The sequence below is a fragment of the Oncorhynchus mykiss genome, chromosome 10 (genome assembly GCF_013265735.2).
Source record: "Oncorhynchus mykiss isolate Arlee chromosome 10, USDA_OmykA_1.1, whole genome shotgun sequence".
Taxonomy (NCBI): domain Eukaryota; kingdom Metazoa; phylum Chordata; class Actinopteri; order Salmoniformes; family Salmonidae; genus Oncorhynchus; species Oncorhynchus mykiss.
In genome coordinates, this window is record NC_048574.1 from 86,163,508 (window position 1) to 86,183,390 (window position 19,883).

The window sequence follows — 19,883 nt, forward strand, 5'->3', positions numbered from 1 at the left end:
GACAGGATAACTTCCATGAGGAAGGAGAGCTGCTGGCGTGGGAAGGTGACCTTGACAGCGAGGACGAACGTCTCTCCGCCCGGCGCTCCATCAGCACGGCTCTGGTGGAGGGAAACTGCATTAGCCACAATGGAGGTGAGACTGTAGACCCTAGAGCCGCAATGGAGGAGAGACTGTAGACACTGTAGAGCCGCAATGGAGGAGAGACTGTAGACACTGTAGAGCCGCAATGGAGGAGAGACTGTAGACACTGTAGAGCCACAATGGAGGAGAGACTGTAGACACTGTAGAGCCACAATGGAGGTGAGACTGTAGACACTGTAGAGCCACAATGGAGGTGAGACTGTAGACCCTGTAGAGCCACAATGGAGGAGAGACTGTAGACACTGTAGAGCCACAATGGAGGAGAGACTGTAGACACTGTAGAGCCACAATGGAGGTGAGACTGTAGACACTGTAGAGCCGCAATGGAGGTGAGACTGTAGACACTGTAGAGCCGCAATGGAGGTGAGACTGTAGACACTGTAGAGCCACAATGGAGGTGAGACTGTAGACACTGTAGAGCCACAATGGAGGTGAGATTGTAGACACTGTAGAGCCACAATGGAGGAGACACTGTAGAGCCACAATGGAGGTGAGACTGTAGACACTGTAGAGCCACAATGGAGGAGAGACTGTAGACACTGTAGAGCCACAATGGAGGTGAGACTGTAGACACTGTAGAGCCACAATGGAGGTGAGACTGTAGACACTGTAGAGCCACAATGGAGGAGAGACTGTAGACACTGTAGAGCCGCAATGGAGGAGAGACTGTAGACACTGTAGAGCCACAATGGAGGTGATACTGTAGGCACTGTAGAGCCGCAATGGAGGATAGACTGTAGACACTGTAGAGCCGCAATGGAGGAGAGACTGTAGACACTGTAGAGCCACAATGGAGGTGAGACTGTAGGCACTGTAGAGCCACAATGGAGGAGAGACTGTAGACACTGTAGAGCCGCAATGGAGGTGAGACTGTAGGCACTGTAGAGCCACAATGGAGGAGAGACTGTAGACACTGTAGAGCCACAATGGAGGTGAGATTGTAGACACTGTAGAGCCACAATGGAGGAGAGACTGTAGACACTGTAGAGCCACAATGGAGGAGAGACTGTAGACACTGTAGAGCCACAATGGAGGTGAGACTGTAGGCACTGTAGAGCCACAATGGAGGTGAGACTGTAGACACTGTAGAGCCACAATGGAGGAGAGACTGTAGACACTGTAGAGCCGCAATGGAGGTGAGACTGTAGGCACTGTAGAGCCACAATGGAGGTGAGACTGTAGACACTGTAGAGCCGCAATGGAGGTGAGACTGTAGGCACTGTAGAGCCACAATGGAGGAGAGACTGTAGACACTGTAGAGCCACAATGGAGGTGAGATTGTAGACACTGTAGAGCCACAATGGAGGAGAGACTGTAGACACTGTAGAGCCACAATGGAGGAGAGACTGTAGACACTGTAGAGCCACAATGGAGGTGAGACTGTAGACACTGTAGAGCCACAATGGAGGTGAGACTGTAGACACTGTAGAGCCACAATGGAGGAGACACTGTAGAGCCGCAATGGAGGTGAGACTGTAGGCACTGTAGAGCCACAATGGAGGTGAGACTGTAGACACTGTAGAGCCACAATGGAGATTAGACTGTAAACACTGTAGAGCCACAACGGAGGAGAGACTGTAGACACTGTAGAGCCACAATGGAGGAGAGACTGTAGAGCCACAATGGAGGTGAGACTGTAGACACTGTAGAGCCACAATGGAGGTGAGACTGTAAACACTGTAGAGCCACAATGGAGGTGAGACTGTAGACACTGTAGAGCCACAATGGACGAGAGACTGTAGAGCCACAATGGAGGAGAGACTGTAGACACTGTAGAGCCGCAATGGAGGTGAGACTGTAGACACTGTAGAGCCACAATGGAGGTGAGACTGTAGACACTGTAGAGCCACAATGGAGGAGACACTGTAGAGCCGCAATGGAGGTGAGACTGTAGGCACTGTAGAGCCACAATGGAGGTGAGACTGTAGACACTGTAGAGCCGCAATGGAGGTGAGACTGTAGGCACTGTAGAGCCACAATGGAGGAGAGACTGTAGACACTGTAGAGCCACAATGGAGGAGAGACTGTAGACACTGTAGAGCCACAATGGAGATGAGATTGTAGACACTGTAGAGCCACAATGGAGGTGAGACTGTAGACACTGTAGAGCCACAATGGAGGAGAGACTGTAGACACTGTAGAGCCACAATGGAGGTGAGACTGTAGACACTGTAGAGCCACAATGGAGGTGAGACTGTAGACACTGTAGAGCCACAATGGAGGAGACACTGTAGAGCCGCAATGGAGGTGAGACTGTAGGCACTGTAGAGCCACAATGGAGGTGAGACTGTAGACACTGTAGAGCCACAATGGAGATTAGACTGTAAACACTGTAGAGCCACAACGGAGGAGAGACTGTAGACACTGTAGAGCCACAATGGAGGAGAGACTGTAGACACTGTAGAGCCACAATGGAGGAGAGACTGTAGAGCCACAATGGAGGTGAGACTGTAGACACTGTAGAGTCACAATGGAGGTGAGACTGTAGACACTGTAGAGCCACAATGGAGGTGAGACTGTAAACACTGTAGAGCCACAATGGAGGTGAGACTGTAGACACTGTAGAGCCACAATGGAGGAGAGACTGTAGAGCCACAATGGAGGAGAGACTGTAGACACTGTAGAGCCGCAATGGAGGTGAGACTGTAGACACTGTAGAGCCACAATGGAGGTGAGACTGTAGACACTGTAGAGCCACAATGGAGGAGACACTGTAGAGCCGCAATGGAGGTGAGACTGTAGGCACTGTAGAGCCACAATGGAGGTGAGACTGTAGACACTGTAGAGCCACAATGGAGGTGAGACTGTAAACACTGTAGAGCCACAACGGAGGAGAGACTGTAGACACTGTAGAGCCACAATGGAGGAGAGACTGTAGAGCCACAATGGAGGAGGGACTGTAGACACTGTAGAGCCGCAATGGAGGTGAGACACTGTAGAGGCACAATGGAGGAGAGACTGTAGACACTGTAGAGGCACAATGGAGGAGAGACTGTAGACACTGTAGAGCCACAATGGAGGAGAGACTGTAGACACTGTAGAGCCACAATGGAGGAGAGACTGTAGACACTGTAGAGGCACAATGGAGGAGAGACTGTAGACACTGTAGAGCCGCAATGGAGGTGAGACTGTAGGCACTGTAGAGCCACAATGGAGGTGAGACTGTAGACACTGTAGAGCCGCAATGGAGGTGAGACTGTAGGCACTGTAGAGCCACAATGGAGGAGAGACTGTAGACACTGTAGAGCCACAATGGAGGAGAGACTGTAGACACTGTAGAGCCACAATGGAGGTGAGATTGTAGACACTGTAGAGCCACAATGGAGGTGAGACTGTAGACACTGTAGAGCCACAATGGAGGAGAGACTGTAGACACTGTAGAGCCACAATGGAGGTGAGACTGTAGACACTGTAGAGCCACAATGGAGGTGAGACTGTAGACACTGTAGAGCCACAATGGAGGAGACACTGTAGAGCCGCAATGGAGGTGAGACTGTAGGCACTGTAGAGCCACAATGGAGGTGAGACTGTAGACACTGTAGAGCCACAATGGAGATTAGACTGTAAACACTGTAGAGCCACAACGGAGGAGAGACTGTAGACACTGTAGAGCCACAATGGAGGAGAGACTGTAGACACTGTAGAGCCACAATGGAGGAGAGACTGTAGAGCCACAATGGAGGTGAGACTGTAGACACTGTAGAGTCACAATGGAGGTGAGACTGTAGACACTGTAGAGCCACAATGGAGGTGAGACTGTAAACACTGTAGAGCCACAATGGAGGAGAGACTGTAGAGCCACAATGGAGGAGAGACTGTAGACACTGTAGAGCCGCAATGGAGGTGAGACTGTAGACACTGTAGAGCCACAATGGAGGTGAGACTGTAGACACTGTAGAGCCACATTGGAGGAGACACTGTAGAGCCGCAATGGAGGTGAGACTGTAGGCACTGTAGAGCCACAATGGAGGTGAGACTGTAGACACTGTAGAGCCACAATGGAGGTGAGACTGTAAACACTGTAGAGCCACAACGGAGGAGAGACTGTAGACACTGTAGAGCCACAATGGAGGAGAGACTGTAGAGCCACAATGGAGGAGAGACTGTAGACACTGTAGAGCCGCAATGGAGGTGAGACACTGTAGAGGCACAATGGAGGAGAGACTGTAGACACACAATGGAGGAGAGACTGTAGACACTGTAGAGCCACAATGGAGGAGAGACTGTAGACACTGTAGAGCCACAATGGAGGAGAGACTGTAGACACTGTAGAGCCACAATGGAGGAGACACTGTAGAGCCACAATGGAGGAGAGACACTGTAGAGGCACAATGGAGGAGAGACTGTAGACACTGTAGAGCCACAATGGAGGAGAGACTGTAGACACTGTAGAGGCACAATGGAGGAGAGACTGTAGACACTGTAGAGCCACAATGGAGGAGAGACTGTAGACACTGTAGAGCCACAATGGAGGTGAGACTGTAGGCACTGTAGAGCCACAATGGAGGTGAGACTGTAGACACTGTAGAGCCACAATGGAGGAGAGACTGTAGACACTGTAGAGCCGCAATGGAGGTGAGACTGTAGGCACTGTAGAGCCACAATGGAGGTGAGACTGTAGACACTGTAGAGCCGCAATGGAGGTGAGACTGTAGGCACTGTAGAGCCACAATGGAGGAGAGACTGTAGACACTGTAGAGCCACAATGGAGGTGAGATTGTAGACACTGTAGAGCCACAATGGAGGAGAGACTGTAGACACTGTAGAGCCACAATGGAGGAGAGACTGTAGACACTGTAGAGCCACAATGGAGGTGAGACTGTAGACACTGTAGAGCCACAATGGAGGTGAGACTGTAGACACTGTAGAGCCACAATGGAGGAGACACTGTAGAGCCGCAATGGAGGTGAGACTGTAGGCACTGTAGAGCCACAATGGAGGTGAGACTGTAGACACTGTAGAGCCACAATGGAGATTAGACTGTAAACACTGTAGAGCCACAACGGAGGAGAGACTGTAGACACTGTAGAGCCACAATGGAGGAGAGACTGTAGAGCCACAATGGAGGTGAGACTGTAGACACTGTAGAGCCACAATGGAGGTGAGACTGTAAACACTGTAGAGCCACAATGGAGGTGAGACTGTAGACACTGTAGAGCCACAATGGACGAGAGACTGTAGAGCCACAATGGAGGAGAGACTGTAGACACTGTAGAGCCGCAATGGAGGTGAGACTGTAGACACTGTAGAGCCACAATGGAGGTGAGACTGTAGACACTGTAGAGCCACAATGGAGGAGACACTGTAGAGCCACAATGGAGGTGAGACTGTAGGCACTGTAGAGCCACAATGGAGGTGAGACTGTAGACACTGTAGAGCCGCAATGGAGGTGAGACTGTAGGCACTGTAGAGCCACAATGGAGGAGAGACTGTAGACACTGTAGAGCCACAATGGAGGAGAGACTGTAGACACTGTAGAGCCACAATGGAGGTGAGATTGTAGACACTGTAGAGCCACAATGGAGGTGAGACTGTAGACACTGTAGAGCCACAATGGAGGAGAGACTGTAGACACTGTAGAGCCACAATGGAGGTGAGACTGTAGACACTGTAGAGCCACAATGGAGGTGAGACTGTAGACACTGTAGAGCCACAATGGAGGAGACACTGTAGAGCCGCAATGGAGGTGAGACTGTAGGCACTGTAGAGCCACAATGGAGGTGAGACTGTAGACACTGTAGAGCCACAATGGAGATTAGACTGTAAACACTGTAGAGCCACAACGGAGGAGAGACTGTAGACACTGTAGAGCCACAATGGAGGAGAGACTGTAGACACTGTAGAGCCACAATGGAGGAGAGACTGTAGAGCCACAATGGAGGTGAGACTGTAGACACTGTAGAGTCACAATGGAGGTGAGACTGTAGACACTGTAGAGCCACAATGGAGGTGAGACTGTAAACACTGTAGAGCCACAATGGAGGTGAGACTGTAGACACTGTAGAGCCACAATGGAGGAGAGACTGTAGAGCCACAATGGAGGAGAGACTGTAGACACTGTAGAGCCGCAATGGAGGTGAGACTGTAGACACTGTAGAGCCACAATGGAGGTGAGACTGTAGACACTGTAGAGCCACAATGGAGGAGACACTGTAGAGCCGCAATGGAGGTGAGACTGTAGGCACTGTAGAGCCACAATGGAGGTGAGACTGTAGACACTGTAGAGCCACAATGGAGGTGAGACTGTAAACACTGTAGAGCCACAACGGAGGAGAGACTGTAGACACTGTAGAGCCACAATGGAGGAGAGACTGTAGAGCCACAATGGAGGAGGGACTGTGGACACTGTAGAGCCGCAATGGAGGTGAGACACTGTAGAGGCACAATGGAGGAGAGACTGTAGACACTGTAGAGGCACAATGGAGGAGAGACTGTAGACACTGTAGAGCCACAATGGAGGAGAGACTGTAGACACTGTAGAGCCACAATGGAGGAGAGACTGTAGACACTGTAGAGGCACAATGGAGGAGAGACTGTAGACACTGTAGAGCCGCAATGGAGGTGAGACTGTAGGCACTGTAGAGCCACAATGGAGGTGAGACTGTAGACACTGTAGAGCCGCAATGGAGGTGAGACTGTAGGCACTGTAGAGCCACAATGGAGGAGAGACTGTAGACACTGTAGAGCCACAATGGAGGAGAGACTGTAGACACTGTAGAGCCACAATGGAGGTGAGATTGTAGACACTGTAGAGCCACAATGGAGGTGAGACTGTAAACACTGTAGAGCCACAATGGAGGAGAGACTGTAGACACTGTAGAGCCACAATGGAGGTGAGACTGTAGACACTGTAGAGCCACAATGGAGGTGAGACTGTAGACACTGTAGAGCCACAATGGAGGAGACACTGTAGAGCCGCAATGGAGGTGAGACTGTAGGCACTGTAGAGCCACAATGGAGGTGAGACTGTAGACACTGTAGAGCCACAATGGAGATTAGACTGTAAACACTGTAGAGCCACAACGGAGGAGAGACTGTAGACACTGTAGAGCCACAATGGAGGAGAGACTGTAGACACTGTAGAGCCACAATGGAGGAGAGACTGTAGAGCCACAATGGAGGTGAGACTGTAGACACTGTAGAGTCACAATGGAGGTGAGACTGTAGACACTGTAGAGCCACAATGGAGGTGAGACTGTAAACACTGTAGAGCCACAATGGAGGTGAGACTGTAGACACTGTAGAGCCACATTGGAGGAGACACTGTAGAGCCGCAATGGAGGTGAGACTGTAGGCACTGTAGAGCCACAATGGAGGTGAGACTGTAGACACTGTAGAGCCACAATGGAGGTGAGACTGTAAACACTGTAGAGCCACAACGGAGGAGAGACTGTAGACACTGTAGAGCCACAATGGAGGAGAGACTGTAGAGCCACAATGGAGGAGAGACTGTAGACACTGTAGAGCCGCAATGGAGGTGAGACACTGTAGAGGCACAATGGAGGAGAGACTGTAGACACACAATGGAGGAGAGACTGTAGACACTGTAGAGCCACAATGGAGGAGAGACTGTAGACACTGTAGAGCCACAATGGAGGAGAGACTGTAGACACTGTAGAGCCACAATGGAGGAGACACTGTAGAGCCACAATGGAGGAGAGACACTGTAGAGGCACAATGGAGGAGAGACTGTAGACACTGTAGAGCCACAATGGAGGAGAGACTGTAGACACTGTAGAGGCACAATGGAGGAGAGACTGTAGACACTGTAGAGCCACAATGGAGGAGAGACTGTAGACACTGTAGAGCCACAATGGAGGTGAGACTGTAGGCACTGTAGAGCCACAATGGAGGTGAGACTGTAGACACTGTAGAGCCACAATGGAGGAGAGACTGTAGACACTGTAGAGCCGCAATGGAGGTGAGACTGTAGGCACTGTAGAGCCACAATGGAGGTGAGACTGTAGACACTGTAGAGCCGCAATGGAGGTGAGACTGTAGGCACTGTAGAGCCACAATGGAGGAGAGACTGTAGACACTGTAGAGCCACAATGGAGGTGAGATTGTAGACACTGTAGAGCCACAATGGAGGAGAGACTGTAGACACTGTAGAGCCACAATGGAGGAGAGACTGTAGACACTGTAGAGCCACAATGGAGGTGAGACTGTAGACACTGTAGAGCCACAATGGAGGTGAGACTGTAGACACTGTAGAGCCACAATGGAGGAGAGACTGTAGAGCCACAATGGAGGTGAGACTGTAGACACTGTAGAGTCACAATGGAGGTGAGACTGTAGACACTGTAGAGCCACAATGGAGGTGAGACTGTAAACACTGTAGAGCCACAATGGAGGTGAGACTGTAGACACTGTAGAGCCACAATGGAGGAGAGACTGTAGAGCCACAATGGAGGAGAGACTGTAGACACTGTAGAGCCGCAATGGAGGTGAGACTGTAGACACTGTAGAGCCACAATGGAGGTGAGACTGTAGACACTGTAGAGCCACAATGGAGGAGACACTGTAGAGCCGCAATGGAGGTGAGACTGTAGGCACTGTAGAGCCACAATGGAGGTGAGACTGTAGACACTGTAGAGCCACAATGGAGGTGAGACTGTAAACACTGTAGAGCCACAACGGAGGAGAGACTGTAGACACTGTAGAGCCACAATGGAGGAGAGACTGTAGAGCCACAATGGAGGAGGGACTGTAGACACTGTAGAGCCGCAATGGAGGTGAGACACTGTAGAGGCACAATGGAGGAGAGACTGTAGACACTGTAGAGGCACAATGGAGGAGAGACTGTAGACACTGTAGAGCCACAATGGAGGAGAGACTGTAGACACTGTAGAGCCACAATGGAGGAGAGACTGTAGACACTGTAGAGGCACAATGGAGGAGAGACTGTAGACACTGTAGAGCCGCAATGGAGGTGAGACTGTAGGCACTGTAGAGCCACAATGGAGGTGAGACTGTAGACACTGTAGAGCCGCAATGGAGGTGAGACTGTAGGCACTGTAGAGCCACAATGGAGGAGAGACTGTAGACACTGTAGAGCCACAATGGAGGAGAGACTGTAGACACTGTAGAGCCACAATGGAGGTGAGATTGTAGACACTGTAGAGCCACAATGGAGGTGAGACTGTAGACACTGTAGAGCCACAATGGAGGAGAGACTGTAGACACTGTAGAGCCACAATGGAGGTGAGACTGTAGACACTGTAGAGCCACAATGGAGGTGAGACTGTAGACACTGTAGAGCCACAATGGAGGAGACACTGTAGAGCCGCAATGGAGGTGAGACTGTAGGCACTGTAGAGCCACAATGGAGGTGAGACTGTAGACACTGTAGAGCCACAATGGAGATTAGACTGTAAACACTGTAGAGCCACAACGGAGGAGAGACTGTAGACACTGTAGAGCCACAATGGAGGAGAGACTGTAGACACTGTAGAGCCACAATGGAGGAGAGACTGTAGAGCCACAATGGAGGTGAGACTGTAGACACTGTAGAGTCACAATGGAGGTGAGACTGTAGACACTGTAGAGCCACAATGGAGGTGAGACTGTAAACACTGTAGAGCCACAATGGAGGAGAGACTGTAGAGCCACAATGGAGGAGAGACTGTAGACACTGTAGAGCCGCAATGGAGGTGAGACTGTAGACACTGTAGAGCCACAATGGAGGTGAGACTGTAGACACTGTAGAGCCACATTGGAGGAGACACTGTAGAGCCGCAATGGAGGTGAGACTGTAGGCACTGTAGAGCCACAATGGAGGTGAGACTGTAGACACTGTAGAGCCACAATGGAGGTGAGACTGTAAACACTGTAGAGCCACAACGGAGGAGAGACTGTAGACACTGTAGAGCCACAATGGAGGAGAGACTGTAGAGCCACAATGGAGGAGAGACTGTAGACACTGTAGAGCCGCAATGGAGGTGAGACACTGTAGAGGCACAATGGAGGAGAGACTGTAGACACACAATGGAGGAGAGACTGTAGACACTGTAGAGCCACAATGGAGGAGAGACTGTAGACACTGTAGAGCCACAATGGAGGAGAGACTGTAGACACTGTAGAGCCACAATGGAGGAGACACTGTAGAGCCACAATGGAGGAGAGACACTGTAGAGGCACAATGGAGGAGAGACTGTAGACACTGTAGAGCCACAATGGAGGAGAGACTGTAGACACTGTAGAGGCACAATGGAGGAGAGACTGTAGACACTGTAGAGCCACAATGGAGGAGAGACTGTAGACACTGTAGAGCCACAATGGAGGTGAGACTGTAGGCACTGTAGAGCCACAATGGAGGTGAGACTGTAGACACTGTAGAGCCACAATGGAGGAGAGACTGTAGACACTGTAGAGCCGCAATGGAGGTGAGACTGTAGGCACTGTAGAGCCACAATGGAGGTGAGACTGTAGACACTGTAGAGCCGCAATGGAGGTGAGACTGTAGGCACTGTAGAGCCACAATGGAGGAGAGACTGTAGACACTGTAGAGCCACAATGGAGGTGAGATTGTAGACACTGTAGAGCCACAATGGAGGAGAGACTGTAGACACTGTAGAGCCACAATGGAGGAGAGACTGTAGACACTGTAGAGCCACAATGGAGGTGAGACTGTAGACACTGTAGAGCCACAATGGAGGTGAGACTGTAGACACTGTAGAGCCACAATGGAGGAGACACTGTAGAGCCGCAATGGAGGTGAGACTGTAGGCACTGTAGAGCCACAATGGAGGTGAGACTGTAGACACTGTAGAGCCACAATGGAGATTAGACTGTAAACACTGTAGAGCCACAACGGAGGAGAGACTGTAGACACTGTAGAGCCACAATGGAGGAGAGACTGTAGAGCCACAATGGAGGTGAGACTGTAGACACTGTAGAGCCACAATGGAGGTGAGACTGTAAACACTGTAGAGCCACAATGGAGGTGAGACTGTAGACACTGTAGAGCCACAATGGACGAGAGACTGTAGAGCCACAATGGAGGAGAGACTGTAGACACTGTAGAGCCGCAATGGAGGTGAGACTGTAGACACTGTAGAGCCACAATGGAGGTGAGACTGTAGACACTGTAGAGCCACAATGGAGGAGACACTGTAGAGCCACAATGGAGGTGAGACTGTAGGCACTGTAGAGCCACAATGGAGGTGAGACTGTAGACACTGTAGAGCCGCAATGGAGGTGAGACTGTAGGCACTGTAGAGCCACAATGGAGGAGAGACTGTAGACACTGTAGAGCCACAATGGAGGAGAGACTGTAGACACTGTAGAGCCACAATGGAGGTGAGATTGTAGACACTGTAGAGCCACAATGGAGGTGAGACTGTAGACACTGTAGAGCCACAATGGAGGAGAGACTGTAGACACTGTAGAGCCACAATGGAGGTGAGACTGTAGACACTGTAGAGCCACAATGGAGGTGAGACTGTAGACACTGTAGAGCCACAATGGAGGAGACACTGTAGAGCCGCAATGGAGGTGAGACTGTAGGCACTGTAGAGCCACAATGGAGGTGAGACTGTAGACACTGTAGAGCCACAATGGAGATTAGACTGTAAACACTGTAGAGCCACAACGGAGGAGAGACTGTAGACACTGTAGAGCCACAATGGAGGAGAGACTGTAGACACTGTAGAGCCACAATGGAGGAGAGACTGTAGAGCCACAATGGAGGTGAGACTGTAGACACTGTAGAGTCACAATGGAGGTGAGACTGTAGACACTGTAGAGCCACAATGGAGGTGAGACTGTAAACACTGTAGAGCCACAATGGAGGTGAGACTGTAGACACTGTAGAGCCACAATGGAGGAGAGACTGTAGAGCCACAATGGAGGAGAGACTGTAGACACTGTAGAGCCGCAATGGAGGTGAGACTGTAGACACTGTAGAGCCACAATGGAGGTGAGACTGTAGACACTGTAGAGCCACAATGGAGGAGACACTGTAGAGCCGCAATGGAGGTGAGACTGTAGGCACTGTAGAGCCACAATGGAGGTGAGACTGTAGACACTGTAGAGCCACAATGGAGGTGAGACTGTAAACACTGTAGAGCCACAACGGAGGAGAGACTGTAGACACTGTAGAGCCACAATGGAGGAGACACTGTAGAGCCACAATGGAGGAGGGACTGTGGACACTGTAGAGCCGCAATGGAGGTGAGACACTGTAGAGGCACAATGGAGGAGAGACTGTAGACACTGTAGAGGCACAATGGAGGAGAGACTGTAGACACTGTAGAGCCACAATGGAGGAGAGACTGTAGACACTGTAGAGCCACAATGGAGGAGAGACTGTAGACACTGTAGAGGCACAATGGAGGAGAGACTGTAGACACTGTAGAGCCGCAATGGAGGTGAGACTGTAGGCACTGTAGAGCCACAATGGAGGTGAGACTGTAGACACTGTAGAGCCGCAATGGAGGTGAGACTGTAGGCACTGTAGAGCCACAATGGAGGAGAGACTGTAGACACTGTAGAGCCACAATGGAGGAGAGACTGTAGACACTGTAGAGCCACAATGGAGGTGAGATTGTAGACACTGTAGAGCCACAATGGAGGTGAGACTGTAAACACTGTAGAGCCACAATGGAGGAGAGACTGTAGACACTGTAGAGCCACAATGGAGGTGAGACTGTAGACACTGTAGAGCCACAATGGAGGTGAGACTGTAGACACTGTAGAGCCACAATGGAGGAGACACTGTAGAGCCGCAATGGAGGTGAGACTGTAGGCACTGTAGAGCCACAATGGAGGTGAGACTGTAGACACTGTAGAGCCACAATGGAGATTAGACTGTAAACACTGTAGAGCCACAACGGAGGAGAGACTGTAGACACTGTAGAGCCACAATGGAGGAGAGACTGTAGACACTGTAGAGCCACAATGGAGGAGAGACTGTAGAGCCACAATGGAGGTGAGACTGTAGACACTGTAGAGTCACAATGGAGGTGAGACTGTAGACACTGTAGAGCCACAATGGAGGTGAGACTGTAAACACTGTAGAGCCACAATGGAGGTGAGACTGTAGACACTGTAGAGCCACATTGGAGGAGACACTGTAGAGCCGCAATGGAGGTGAGACTGTAGGCACTGTAGAGCCACAATGGAGGTGAGACTGTAGACACTGTAGAGCCACAATGGAGGTGAGACTGTAAACACTGTAGAGCCACAACGGAGGAGAGACTGTAGACACTGTAGAGCCACAATGGAGGAGAGACTGTAGAGCCACAATGGAGGAGAGACTGTAGACACTGTAGAGCCGCAATGGAGGTGAGACACTGTAGAGGCACAATGGAGGAGAGACTGTAGACACACAATGGAGGAGAGACTGTAGACACTGTAGAGCCACAATGGAGGAGAGACTGTAGACACTGTAGAGCCACAATGGAGGAGAGACTGTAGACACTGTAGAGCCACAATGGAGGAGACACTGTAGAGCCACAATGGAGGAGAGACACTGTAGAGGCACAATGGAGGAGAGACTGTAGACACTGTAGAGCCACAATGGAGGAGAGACTGTAGACACTGTAGAGGCACAATGGAGGAGAGACTGTAGACACTGTAGAGCCACAATGGAGGAGAGACTGTAGACACTGTAGAGCCACAATGGAGGTGAGACTGTAGGCACTGTAGAGCCACAATGGAGGTGAGACTGTAGACACTGTAGAGCCACAATGGAGGAGAGACTGTAGACACTGTAGAGCCGCAATGGAGGTGAGACTGTAGGCACTGTAGAGCCACAATGGAGGTGAGACTGTAGACACTGTAGAGCCGCAATGGAGGTGAGACTGTAGGCACTGTAGAGCCACAATGGAGGAGAGACTGTAGACACTGTAGAGCCACAATGGAGGAGAGACTGTAGACACTGTAGAGCCACAATGGAGGTGAGATTGTAGACACTGTAGAGCCACAATGGAGGTGAGACTGTAGACACTGTAGAGCCACAATGGAGGAGAGACTGTAGACACTGTAGAGCCACAATGGAGGTGAGACTGTAGACACTGTAGAGCCACAATGGAGGTGAGACTGTAGACACTGTATAGCCACAATGGAGGAGACACTGTAGAGCCGCAATGGAGGTGAGACTGTAGGCACTGTAGAGCCACAATGGAGGTGAGACTGTAGACACTGTAGAGCCACAATGGAGATTAGACTGTAAACACTGTAGAGCCACAACGGAGGAGAGACTGTAGACACTGTAGAGCCACAATGGAGGAGAGACTGTAGACACTGTAGAGCCACAATGGAGGAGAGACTGTAGAGCCACAATGGAGGTGAGACTGTAGACACTGTAGAGTCACAATGGAGGTGAGACTGTAGACACTGTAGAGCCACAATGGAGGTGAGACTGTAAACACTGTAGAGCCACAATGGAGGTGAGACTGTAGACACTGTAGAGCCACAATGGAGGAGAGACTGTAGAGCCACAATGGAGGAGAGACTGTAGACACTGTAGAGCCGCAATGGAGGTGAGACTGTAGACACTGTAGAGCCACAATGGAGGTGAGACTGTAGACACTGTAGAGCCACAATGGAGGAGACACTGTAGAGCCGCAATGGAGGTGAGACTGTAGGCACTGTAGAGCCACAATGGAGGTGAGACTGTAGACACTGTAGAGCCACAATGGAGGTGAGACTGTAAACACTGTAGAGCCACAACGGAGGAGAGACTGTAGACACTGTAGAGCCACAATGGAGGAGAGACTGTAGAGCCACAATGGAGGAGGGACTGTAGACACTGTAGAGCCGCAATGGAGGTGAGACACTGTAGAGGCACAATGGAGGAGAGACTGTAGACACTGTAGAGGCACAATGGAGGAGAGACTGTAGACACTGTAGAGCCACAATGGAGGAGAGACTGTAGACACTGTAGAGCCACAATGGAGGAGAGACTGTAGACACTGTAGAGGCACAATGGAGGAGAGACTGTAGACACTGTAGAGCCGCAATGGAGGTGAGACTGTAGGCACTGTAGAGCCACAATGGAGGTGAGACTGTAGACACTGTAGAGCCGCAATGGAGGTGAGACTGTAGGCACTGTAGAGCCACAATGGAGGAGAGACTGTAGACACTGTAGAGCCACAATGGAGGAGAGACTGTAGACACTGTAGAGCCACAATGGAGGTGAGATTGTAGACACTGTAGAGCAACAATGGAGGTGAGACTGTAGACACTGTAGAGCCACAATGGAGGAGAGACTGTAGACACTGTAGAGCCACAATGGAGGTGAGACTGTAGACACTGTAGAGCCACAATGGAGGTGAGACTGTAGACACTGTAGAGCCACAATGGAGGAGACACTGTAGAGCCGCAATGGAGGTGAGACTGTAGGCACTGTAGAGCCACAATGGAGGTGAGACTGTAGACACTGTAGAGCCACAATGGAGATTAGACTGTAAACACTGTAGAGCCACAACGGAGGAGAGACTGTAGACACTGTAGAGCCACAATGGAGGAGAGACTGTAGACACTGTAGAGCCACAATGGAGGAGAGACTGTAGAGCCACAATGGAGGTGAGACTGTAGACACTGTAGAGTCACAATGGAGGTGAGACTGTAGACACTGTAGAGCCACAATGGAGGTGAGACTGTAAACACTGTAGAGCCACAATGGAGGAGAGACTGTAGAGCCACAATGGAGGAGAGACTGTAGACACTGTAGAGCCGCAATGGAGGTGAGACTGTAGACACTGTAGAGCCACAATGGAGGTGAGACTGTAGACACTGTAGAGCCACATTGGAGGAGACACTGTAGAGCCGCAATGGAGGTGAGACTGTAGGCACTGTAGAGCCACAATGGAGGTGAGACTGTAGACACTGTAGAGCCACAATGGAGGTGAGACTGTAAACACTGTAGAGCCACAACGGAGGAGAGACTGTAGACACTGTAGAGCCACAATGGAGGAGAGACTGTAGAGCCACAATGGAGGAGAGACTGTAGACACTGTAGAGCCGCAATGGAGGTGAGACACTGTAGAGGCACAATGGAGGAGAGACTGTAGACACACAATGGAGGAGAGACTGTAGACACTGTAGAGCCACAATGGAGGAGAGACTGTAGACACTGTAGAGCCACAATGGAGGAGAGACTGTAGACACTGTAGAGCCACAATGGAGGAGACACTGTAGAGCCACAATGGAGGAGAGACACTGTAGAGGCACAATGGAGGAGAGACTGTAGACACTGTAGAGCCACAATGGAGGAGAGACTGTAGACACTGTAGAGCCACAATGGAGGTGAGACTGTAGACACTGTAGAGCCACAATGGAGATTAGACTGTAAACACTGTAGAGCCACAACGGAGGAGAGACTGTAGACACTGTAGAGCCACAATGGAGGTGAGACTGTAGACACTGTAGAGCCACAATGGAGGAGAGACTGTAGACACTGTAGAGCCACAATGGAGGTGAGACTGTAGACACTGTAGAGCCACAATGGAGGAGAGACTGTAGACGCTGTGGGAGGGAGAGAGAGAAGAGTCGTTGAGTGTCATCGTCATAGCAGTGATAGGTCGGACTGGTTTGGGTTTTTTAACTTTACCTTCACTACCGGCATTTGAATGTTCGGTTTGTTAAATGTGATACGCAGTGTTGTAACGTCCATTTTTTTTAAATATATAGTTTACTTCCCTCCAGTCTCTCTATGCCGCTTTCCACACAGACCTAGCCACGCCCCCCTGTCACTCAAAGACCTCGTTTGATGTTCCTCAACCAGCAGACGCTTGTGTTCAGTCTGCATGGTCAACGCAACACGCACAAACAACACTGTTGATGACAACGATGCAGTTGTCACTTTTTTAGCTTCTTAAATATACATCTACTAGTCTTCTATAATGACACTATTAGCTTGCGTTTCTTACATCTGCTAACAGCTAGTTTGCCTTTTTTTTTTTAGCAAGTTGTTGCTAAATCTTGTTAGCCGCTAATGCTAATCGCTAGCTAATAACTGTACTTGAGTCAGAACAAGTGTAATTAGCTAGTACAGCCTGATGATACCAGTGATCGTGTAGACCTTAATTAGCTTGTTGTTTGTGCAACAGTGTCTTCTACATTTTAAAGAGGTACAACGCAAAGCAAGAATCAGTTAGCTTACATGAAGTAGCTAAGAGAAAACATTGTAGCCAATGTAGCCAAAGATTATAGGGTCCCCCTGGGAAACAACTATTAACACAATAGTTCCTACCTTGTCAAAATAATAACTTCTCCCTGGCATTTTCATTCGTTGTCATGTCCAACAACACTGTAATAAAAGTGCCCACTATTATATTCTAACTATATAATTAGAATGGACATTATATGCCCATGATTCCAACAGTTAACACGAGTGTTTGGCTCTAGATTGTAACATTTGGTTGAAAATAAGGGCCCAGGTGACTTGTCCATATCGTGCAGCTCTACGTGGCGATGTGGAAATGATCGTTGTTTTGGTTTTATACTGTTCAATTCACCTTCAACCCAATCAGAATGGAGAAAGACACATTGAAATCACTTAGAGTGCACGTGTTGCCACCCAAGGGCCAACCACAACTCATAAAGAACATGTACAACTTTTATTATTAAAGAAACATAAATTAACGTGATATAATTTTTTGGGCCATATCGCCCAGCCCCATGTGAGCATATGACAGAGCTGAGTGACTTGGTCTATAGAGAGAAGAGGAGAGGTCCATCCTCATAGCAGTGATAGGAGAGATCATGTGATGATATGACAGAGCTGAGTGACTTGGTGTAGAGAGAGAAGAGGAGAGAGCCTAAAACAATGACATCTGGTCTAACGTTTACCTCGTACCATCTAAACGCAGCATTGTTGTTAAATCACTGATATGGAACATAAACTCTCTGTCTTTCTCTCTCTGTCTCTCTAGCGGTTGGTTTATACGTGAAGAGCAGTGAACCGCTGAACGTCGTTGCTAACCTAGTGAACGGTAACCGTGGCGCCGGTGTTGCCGTGCTTCAGAGCGGTCAGCTGACTCGACTAGTTGCTAACTGCATCCATGGAAACGGTCGCGGTGGCGTCACCGTGGAGAGGGAGTGTCGGGTGGAACTCCGCGGCAACGGCGTGTATGACAACGGCGGTCATGGCGTTAGTTTCCGGGGCGATGGACAGGTGGTGGAGAACGACGTGGTGGGTAACCGTGGTTACGGGATACGGTTGTCGGACAGCGCCGACGTCAAGGTGAGCTGGGCTCAGACACACACAACACACCAAATCACCATCACCTTGGGAACTAAATAAATACTTTGTGTGTGTGTGTGTGTGTGTAGGTGTTGCGTAATCGAGTCCAGCCGGTGCAGGGGTGTGGCATCGCCGTGCTGGGGCCGGCAAAGGCCGTCGTCCACGACAACCTGGTGTTCCAGGGTCACCCCGGCAACGTCAAACCCCCGCTACACCGCGACCCCGGCAACGTCGGCGGCGCGCTGCGCAACAACAGCGTGTTGAAACATAGCAACAGGTAGCTTAGCAACCGACTTTCAATGCTACTCGCCAAGTATGGACACTTCCTTCTAGCTATTTAATGGGTTAATACATTTTACCTGTCCTCTCTCCTCATCCTTTCTCCTTCCCTCATCCCTACTCCTCTTCCCTCATCCCGTTTCCTCTTCGTCTCCCTCTCCATCCTCCACCACTCCCCCCCCATCTCCTGCTCTCTCCTGCCAGGACATGTTCCTCTGCCCCTCCCTGGGTTTTGGAGAACCCTCCCCCCCGCCCCCTCTCTGACCGTCCCTCATCCCTCCCGCCCTCCTCCTCCTGTCACCCCTCCCACTTTGCCATCTCCATGACTACCAGGATCACCGCCACCGTCGAGAGCGGTTGCCATAACAACGGCAGCGTCTTCTGCACCATCCTCTGAGGCCCTAGCAACCAGCCCGCCTAGCAACCCCGCCCTGAAGACGGATTGGATGACCTCCTCACCAGGGGTCAAGAGTTCAGCCCTGACCTCTCCTGTCTCGAGACATTCTGTTTTCTTAGAACATTTCCTCTGACATGTTGATCTAGGAACACTTGAACTCAGCAGATGTTGTGGAATGGCTGGCTGGACACAGACGTTGCCTGTCCTGGGGGTTCTAGAACGTTGTCCTCCCCAGGGGGTTCTAGAACATTGTCCTCCCCAGGGGGTTCTAGAACATTGTACTCCCCAGGGGGTTCTAGAACGTTGTCCTCCCCAGGGGATTCTAGAACGTTGTACTCCCCAGGGGGTTCTAGAACATTGTACTCCCCAGGGGGTTCTAGAACATTGTCCTCCCCAGGGGGTTCTAGAACGTTGTCCTCCCCAGGGGATTCTAGATATGGTATCATGTGACTGGTGTGATATCATGGACTGTATCATGTGACTGGAGGTTAGGGATTGGAGTTTTACCTGACTAGGAATAACTCCTGGCCTTAACAATGATGGCAATATTCACATTTCTCAAAAAAAAATCCTGTTTCCTCACTGAAATGTCCACTAGCGTCTGTTTTTACAGTGCTTTCTAAATGTTTTCCAAGAACCACACGAGTCACTTCCTCAGTTCTTCCAGACAGGTCATGTTCTGACAGAGCGGTATGAACTCACACACAACCTGAACTCAGTTTATTACATTAAATGATGTTCTGACAGAGCGGTATGAACTCACACACAACCTGAACTTAATTTATTACATTAAATGATGTTCTGACAGAGCGGTATGAACTCACACACAACCTGAACTCAGTTTATTACATTAAATGATGTTCTGACAGA

At 50.2% G+C, this 19,883-nt stretch overlaps 1 protein-coding gene across 1 annotated transcript in view; it reads left to right on the forward strand.

The window, feature by feature from the left end:
• Window positions 1–19,019, forward strand: part of LOC118936859 (F-box only protein 10-like) — a 30,524-nt gene extending 11,505 nt beyond the window's left edge. The window contains exons 10-13 of the mRNA XM_036934361.1: window positions 1–135; window positions 18,027–18,337; window positions 18,427–18,614; window positions 18,821–19,019. The exon at window positions 1–135 is cut by the window's left edge and continues 165 nt beyond it. Of these exons, the coding sequence (XP_036790256.1) occupies window positions 1–135; window positions 18,027–18,337; window positions 18,427–18,614; window positions 18,821–19,013 (827 nt within the window). The 3' untranslated portion in view covers window positions 19,014–19,019. The remainder of the gene's footprint in view (window positions 136–18,026; window positions 18,338–18,426; window positions 18,615–18,820) is intronic.
• The last annotated feature ends 864 nt before the right edge of the window (window positions 19,020–19,883 follow it).